The 8,715-nt window shown below is 35.5% G+C and overlaps 1 protein-coding gene across 1 annotated transcript; it reads right to left on the bottom strand.

Annotated features, from left to right (window-relative positions):
• Positions 1-2,189: 2,189 nt before the first annotated feature.
• Positions 2,190-4,426, bottom strand: Smp_197380 (abhydrolase domain-containing protein 4 (S33 family); the record flags this gene model as incomplete). Its single annotated transcript, XM_018799152.1, has 2 exons — positions 2,190-2,287; positions 4,342-4,426. 2 exons carry the CDS (start codon positions 4,424-4,426, stop codon positions 2,190-2,192), a joined length of 183 nt encoding a protein of 60 aa, XP_018650970.1.
• Between the last annotated feature and the right edge of the window lie 4,289 nt (positions 4,427-8,715).

Genomic DNA, 8,715 nt, shown 5'->3' with positions numbered 1-8,715 from the left:
TATTATAGTTTTATCAAATCTAAATCTCTCATCATTATTCTCTCTCTCTTTCCCACTATTTGTTAATCAATCAACTGTTGAACTAAATATATGAAATTATTTTTGAACTCTACTGAATTTATATAAAGATAAATGTAAAAGATCAAATATGATGGAATGAGTGTGAAATATAATGAGTGTAAATTTTTTTTATCGAAATGAAAAACATCACATTATGAACAGTCAGTTTATTTTGAACAAACTGAAGAAATATTGTGTTGATTTATAATAATAATTTTGCTAAATGAAAACTATTACATATATACACTTGGTATTGTTTGGTTGAATCTTCTCACTAATGTTTAGGACTACAATTGATCGGTCTCTTATTGGCATATGTGCATACTGACGAGTCCCAAATAGGACGAAACGCGCGTCCTTGATTCCACTGGTAGCCACTATTCGTCTCTGCTTATTCCACTTATTATTTTATGCACTTTTTACTTGACTGGTTTGTCAAGTTGAAACTACTATGTCTCTCAATTATAACCCTTTAATCTATAGTGAAATAAATTTATAAGATAAATACTGTCCTATAAATATTCTCTTTATCAAAGAATTTTACTGACTTGTAGTACATACTTTCTTAAAATGAGGAAATTTATTTATAAGGAATGATACCTAACTGTCATTTTCTAGTTTAAGAAGATCCTTCTTGAAGTAATTATGGAGAATTGTGCATGCATTTAATTACAGAAATAAATTCATTCAAAACTCAAATTCACAAAAGAAAACTCATAGATAAATAGTTTAATGATAGTGATACAATAACTACTCCTAGATATCCGGTAAAAATCTTAGAAAATCGGTCAGCTATTTCTTCCTAAAGTATATGTTTGAATCTTCAGAAGAGTTCACTCACATTCTACAGGGAGTTAAGACTAAACTTTTCAGACTATATAGTGAACGCTCCATAAGTTTTCTACTTATGTTATACACAACAAACAATATTTAGTGAAAATTACAAGGGTTTTAAGGTAGTCAACAGAAAACCCAGGACACAAGTTTCGAGTTATGTGGTACCAGTCAACAAAGTGTGTCTGTAATCTTGACAGACATGGTACTGTCTAGCAGATTTGACCCCCAATCATTCTGATGCACAGTCTGACACGTTACCAGTGAGTTAATTAGTCTACGACTGACCTCTTGTAGAACTGAGAGATATTCAAAATTACTCGATTACTGAGTAGTGACCTATGTAATGTTTGTCCTGAACTTTTCAATGGTGATGATCAAATCCTACCAATCACCTTGCAAAGTGGACGCCAGTCTAAGTGACTCGATAAAGAGTGCTTTGATGCTAGATCGGTAAAAATTCTAAAATCACTATAATCATGTGAGAGTTTCAGAAATCCGCTGAATTGCATAGAATTACGTGCATGACACAAGTATGAAGTAATAAATAGATCGAGATCATCGTTAAAACAAATTTTAAGAGAATATAATGATTAAAGAAACAGCCTATCTTTAGAGTATTGAACAGTACAGTATGGTATCACACCTTATAAATTCTTTGCACTTTTTGACAATCTTCTCTTCTCATAACACTACTCACTTCCCGTTTTTTTAGATTAAGAAAATCAAATTTCATTTTTGTAAATAACCATTTGAATTTAAAAAAAACGGTGAAATGAATTTAATTATGCTAAATCATGGAAGGATTTCATTCATAGCTGAAATCATGAGTCAATTGAAGTTAGACAACCATGGAAAACCTGGAAGCACTGGACGGCCGTTTCGTCCTATTGTGGGACTCCTCAATGGCAATGCGCATCCACGATCCCGCCCCGTGAGATTCGAACCCAGAACCTACCAGTCTCGCATCGGAGCGCTTAACCACTAGACCACTGAGCTGGCATCCGATGGTGTTAGAGATTAGCACCGGTGGAGTTCAACCACATCTGTTGTGAGATATAAACTCACTGAAGACAATTGGTGAACGGTTGCTCAACTTCGTGGATTGGTGGAAGTTATACATTAACTCATGATTTCAACTATGAAAATACTGAAATCTCCACAATACCCCTTCTGATTTCATTCACCCAATCAGCTGTATGCAACCAAGCAAAAATCTAAACAGTACACATTCATTAGTTTCATTACATACAGAAGCTAAAACGTAGTATGATATTTATTTTCATAAAATAAAACTATAAGCCAAAATTTAATAAATTCTTCTTTTTATCATTTTTGAAAAAATGTATGTTTCGTAAGTGGAATAGTAACAGAAATGACCAATGGAAATCAAGTAATTTTTCAACTATTCACAATATTCATTTACTAGTTTATATGAGTTTAAGTAATGAACTATTTTCTTAAATTTAGAACATACTATATCATAAAATAATCTGTATGATTAGTTTAAAGAACCTAGTTGATTGAATAAGATTATATATATATATATATATATATATATATATATGAAGTTGTATTCACATACGTTGGCAACAGTATTCGATTGAATATATTACATAATCATTGTCAAACTAGAGAATATGTTAGTGATTTTATATCACATGAATCATGAACAATAGGTATTTGTTGAATAATAAGGGATTATTGATTTAGTATAACTAATATCGTGGTTATTTAAGTTTGAAATGGTTTAATCATAGAAATATTTAGTAAAATAAAGTAAAAATTGAAATGCACTTGGTATTGTTTGTTTGAATTTTCTAATTGATGTTTAGGACTGCAATCGATCAGTCTTTTATGAGCATATGTGCATACTGTGCGTATTGCCTCGATATAGCCCTAATTCACAAGCATTATAAGCAGAGACGGAGAGTGGTTTGTAACTAATCGTTGGGTTCGAATGGATGTATGCCATGCTGCACTAAGAAGCTCGCGGTAGGGCGCGCCAAATTCCTAAATTGAATGGAGGGGGTAGTGAGGTACAAGGACTGGGGGGGGTAAGGGGGAGGGGGGACGGGGGGGGTAGGGGCGAGGCGGGGGGGGCTTTGGGGGGTTGGGGTGGGGAGGGGGCGGCCGGGGCATTCCCCGAGGGGGGGGGGGGGGGAGATGGGTGGGGGGGGAGGGGCGGGGGTAGTGTCCTGGGGGGTGGGATTGCTTGGGGGGGGGGGTGGAGGCCGGGGGACCGAGTGGGTGAGGCGGGAGCGGGATCAGGGGTTGGGGGGTTGGCGGCCCGGGGGATACCCGGTAAGGGGGGCGACTGGGGGGGGGGGGGGGGAAAGGGGGGGGGTATGGGGGGGGGGGGGGGCGTGTAGGGGGACTGAGGGGGGGGGGACGGGGGGGGGGGGGGAGGGGGGGGGGGGCGGGGGGAGGGCCTGGCGGGTGGGGAGGATAGGGGGCGGGGAGGGGTGGGGTGGGGGGGGGGGTGGGGGGTGGGGGGGGGGGGGGGGGGGGGGGGGGGGGTGGGGGGGGGGGCGGGGGGGGGGCATTGGGTGGGGGGGGGGGGGGGGGGGGGGGGGGGGGGGGGGGGCGGAGGAGGAAATGGGTCCTGCGTTGTCCCGCCTTTTATGTTGCAGACTTGAGGACGTCCTGCCTCAATCAATCACCCTTTTTTGGCAATGGCCGATTTGGTTTATGAATGGCGTACCGTTAGTTCGATGTTTGCTCAAACCAAGTTTTCTTAGTAGTGTTGCTGCGAAACTGAGCGCTGGTCGCTACTAGCAATGAGTGGGGTTGGAAGCGGCGATAGAGATATAGCATGATCGGTTAGCGCGAGCAGGTAGCTGACTGCCCCCGTAGAGCGTGTGTTGGTCACCGCCATCCACGGTTCTCGGTAATGCCGGGCTTACGATTCTACGATGTGCGTCTCGACCATATGTCGACTCTAGCCTAGGATGCTGCGCGGGTCCTGTCTTCCTCTGCTAGCCACTATTCATCTTAGCTTATAAAGTAAAAATTTGTTGATATCTAAAACTTTTCGTTTACTGTGAAAAGATCCAGTTTATAATCAATTGTATTAAGAACACAATAAAGAAAAATAATGTAATTTAGTTGAGGAAATTGGGAATGGAAGTTTGAAATAAAGAAAAGGGGATAATGGGTCAGAAGAAACTTAACTTAAAGACATGATATTCAATAAAGTAATTCAGATTGAAGTAGATTTCTGTGGGTAAGATTTAATCAATTTAAAGATAATCAAAGACACAAGTAACCATTCAAATAATAAATGAAATTGGTTTCATAGTTTAAAAAATATTATAAAAATAAAATTAACTTGACGAGCGAAAGTCAGTAGATTTATTGTAATGATCTAGCAAAGAAGACTTTCTATACGGAGAGTTTCAGCTACATTAGGTAATGACAGACTAGTCACAATTTCCTTCTCCACAGATAGTTCAAGTGAAAAAAGCATGTGAAAAGGAAGGTGAATGGAACGCTTATTGTATGCTTTGTATTTTAAAAGTTCTAGATCCATACACTACTCAGCATCCTCTCGGTATTTAATACTTACATTTATATGTCCAATTCATTCATCATTTCTGTTGAAGTAACTTTCTGCCATCAAATCTTATCCTGATCAAAATTAATTATATAATTATTAGGTTGAGGAGATTGTTAAGTTTTTGATTGGGATTACGAATTGATAAGTGTTAGACCACCATGGAAGACCTGGAGTCACTGGACGTATGGCAAAAGTAAAGCTCATATATAAGCTCAGTTAACTTTTAGCAGTAACAAAGTTTATGGAGGATGTAACAGAAATGATTTATTCTAAACTCACAAAATATTCGGTTATATGTGATTCAGTTATGTATTATAATAAAGATATTTTAAAATATCATGCATGAGAATTATGTTCGTATTAATTATTAGTTTTTATATAATAAAACTAGTTACCATTGTATTCAGTAAACTGTCGTTCTGACACAATTTTTTTCATTCACACAGTGCTTTATCAGTGGTGTTTGACTTAGTGAAGTCGATACTAAAATATTTTCAAAAGTATTGTAGTAGGAGTGTCCAGATTTCAGTCTAATCTCAACTATTGTATTTTGGCAAGATTGGTGTATGTTGGATATCTCCTAGCTGAAAATATTTAACACAACGATGCATAGGTTTTAGTCACTGGTAACAAACCTGTTATCCAATTATGCTATCTACACTGTTCACACAACGTACTTTACGAATAACTCATGCTTGAAATAGAATTTTATTTATGAATATAAACAAGGAAAATACTGATAGTATTGGCTTTAGACTTAGAATGATACAAGTGATAAATAAGTATGAATTTCGCAAAAATGACAACCGATTTTTATGGTGTTTGAGAAAAATAACTAGTATATGTTAGGCTTTGATCTTAAAGTCATGTATCTAAGTCACTGAAATACAAATGAAATTTGTATGAACATTCGCGTTTCATTACCTTACAGCAACTTAGAAACATTTATTCTGAACAAACTAGTTGTTAAGTCTACAATATGCCGCACATTTCCATGACTAGTAATAACCGGGAGTATTACATACAGACATTTTGACTGGTTCACTGTAATTTGTACGAATAGCATATCAGTATCATCAGCTATTCGTCGTCATTATAAATTTGAGAATGACATACAGAAATGACTAAAATCAATAAATAACTGATTGAACTATTAACAGTATGAAGAAATTGTCCAGGATTTTTAGCTAGGAAATAATTGCCACCGTGAACAGTTTCTAAATTAAATGGTGACCAACAAATGTTATGACATAATAGTTAAGACGTTCAATTTTTAAGTATTATGTTCGAATCCCACTTCATCTACTACAGTATGAACAAGTGAATAGTTCCACTAACCCTACATATAAAATGTGACTAAAAGCCAAGTGCACAAATATGTGCTCGATAGACGGCGTCATGGATTTTCTTAGTAGTTTATTAACAGTTATTGAGTGTTTTTCAATATTCACTCATTCTCCAAATGATGTTTTTCCTAATGACTAAACTAACTTTAACTGGTCAGATCAAACAAACTGAAATCATTGCAATGGAAAGACCTAATTTACAAGAATTGATGTAATGCATATTAGCGCAATATATTTTGAGTAATCTGACTGTGCATTAACGTATAAAAAAATTTACATATGAGGAATAAAATAATAAAACTAGGCGGATTAGAATATAAAAAAGAAAGATCACAAGTTTAAATTATAATAGTTTTGTGTGGTGCCGTTTCTGATACTGATGATCGAGTTCTGATCAATCTTAATTGTCATATATGCATCTTTTGTTCAACATTTGAAACGAAAGGCTGTAGGTTTCGAGTTCCAATATGAATATCAAAGCGGATGCAGGCGCGTTGTGCTGACAAGTCTCGAATAGGACAAAAAGAGTATTTTGCATTCAACGGTCAACCAAAATCCACTTCTACTATATAAGACAGTAATGAAAGACTACTTTGGATATAAAAATTAGATCAATATTACTAACGATAAACTGACGCAAATATTATATTCATCTACATTCAATACCCATAGTGTTTTGTTTTATATTATTTTTCCTCATTACCTGTCTTTTTTTATGTTTCTAAATCTTTCCAGTTTGACATTTTCACTTATCATATATAGGTATCTCAACAAGACAACGAAGTGTACTCTAACGTGCATCACATCAATTCTGACAAATTTTGCCTTTTGATTGAATTATCTAGACTTTATTTATCCGTTTTAGTTAAGAATCAAGCAGTGTTTTTGAACCTGTTTATTTACTTCATTGACTACATAAATGTATACTCTTGAAAGAATTAGGTGTTCTTTCTAAGTAGCTTAGTGAACAAGAACGCGAGTGGGGATAATCGAATGCATTTGACACGGAAGTTACAGACTATCTCAGTAAAATCTGACACCCTTACAGTAAATAGTTAATTTGCAAACTATCAAGCAATTGTCTCAATCTTGACCGTTCCTTCTACAAATATCAGTCCATAGTATTCGTTTATTATTTTTCATACATTTTCATACTGATTGCGTTTCGTTTCAGCTCTTTCCTTATCGATGTCCTGCTGAAACAAATTCTCTGCCTGACCATCACCATATGCTACTTATGTGGATATAAGCAACCCACAATACAGTAGAACTGAATCAAATTTCCTACAGATAGTCACAGTTTTTTGAATAATAGCAAACAATTTCATTATTCATAAAGATTGAAAAGCTAACATGTGAACAGGTAGTTATTAAATTATAATTCGAAATCGATTATTAATTAATCAACTTAAAGTTATCCTGATAATTAATTTCGGATGGATCGTAACAGTTTCATCATAATGTCTGGTAGCTGATCCAGGAAATGCCGAATCTAGGTTCTGTGCAAGTTAGCACTCTTTAGGAATCTTGAGAGGACTGATACTCTCAGTAGGATTTGAACGCATTTTATCCAACTTCACAGTCTGAGACGTTACCACTAAACTATTCGTCATGCAAAATTATATCATTGTAATTTCAAAAACCACTTATCCGGTTGATATGAAAAACAAATTTTATAAATTGAATTGAAGCATTAATACATTTCTATCGTATTTCTATTCATTCAGAAACTTTCAACAAATAAAAACAATACATTCACTTTCAGTTTTATGATAAACTGTAATTTTGTTTTTTTTATCTTTATTCATTCATTTTGTAGAAAGCAATAGTAAACAAACACTAACCAAATAGATACAATTTAATCCTCCTTACTGATCATTAAAAGAATGCATTTTCAATTAAACATTGAATCAATTATATATTCAATTGTAGAAAAATTCAAAAGAACACTTCATACATTCAAGATGTTTCAGTTGAACTATTCTGTAAAAAGATCTTTGTATTCATATCAAAAAATTAATCATCAAATAAATAGTGCTTTAATTAAAAAGTCATTTATAATATCAATGTTGGTGAGTTTAATACTGATGGAAATTTCAGCAGTGTAAGTTTGTTTATTTTTTACTTAATTTAATAATAGTAGTATCTTGTAATAAATTGCTTTTTGTATATAATGGTAGTAGAAATTTGTTTATCTAATTATTGAAAATTTATTAAACTATATAATTTGTGACAATTTGAACTTGGTATCTATTATGGTTAAAAATGGAAGATTTTTAAATGAATAATTTAATTGAGGGTTGTTTGTGGAGATTTTTAGTACTTTTATACATAGTTGAAATTAAAGCTAAACCACCATGGAAAACCTGGAAGCATTGGTTGGTCTAGCTTCAATTGACTCATGACTTCAACTATATATAAAAATTACTAAAAATCTCCACAAAACCCCCTTTTGATAATGATTATATGCTCACTAGTGACTGGCTACATGTGGTATTTCCTGGAGTTCTAGTGAGAATGTTATATCTAGAGCCTTGATTCTTAATATGCCGCGAACTACTTGACTACTCGAACGATAGAACCCGCAACGTCGCAAAAGAGAGAAGACAAAGACTGGTAAGCAGGAAGTTTATTGCCCCGAACAATGTCAAAATATAGCACAGAAATCTCGTGTATTTATAGTTTTTGGCTGAAAGTAAATTATCATTTAGGTCAACCAATAAGCACATAGGTATCAAACTAATCCATCCAATGGGGAAGCTCCACGTTGGCATTTCTAGAACATTCCCCTAGCCCTGATTGGATGGAATGTCTGCGGCTCTTCCTGGGCTTCTTAGGGCTTCCGAGAGTCTACCGACGGGCCGTCCTTACACCTCCCCCTTTGAAGTCTGTGACGTATGAATTTCTTTTTGGATT

The sequence above is a fragment of the Schistosoma mansoni genome, chromosome 3 (genome assembly GCF_000237925.1).
Source record: "Schistosoma mansoni strain Puerto Rico chromosome 3, complete genome".
Taxonomy (NCBI): Eukaryota; Metazoa; Platyhelminthes; class Trematoda; order Strigeidida; family Schistosomatidae; genus Schistosoma; species Schistosoma mansoni.
The sequence above is the reverse complement of the archived record's forward strand: the minus strand, read 5'-3'. Positions and strand labels throughout refer to the sequence as shown.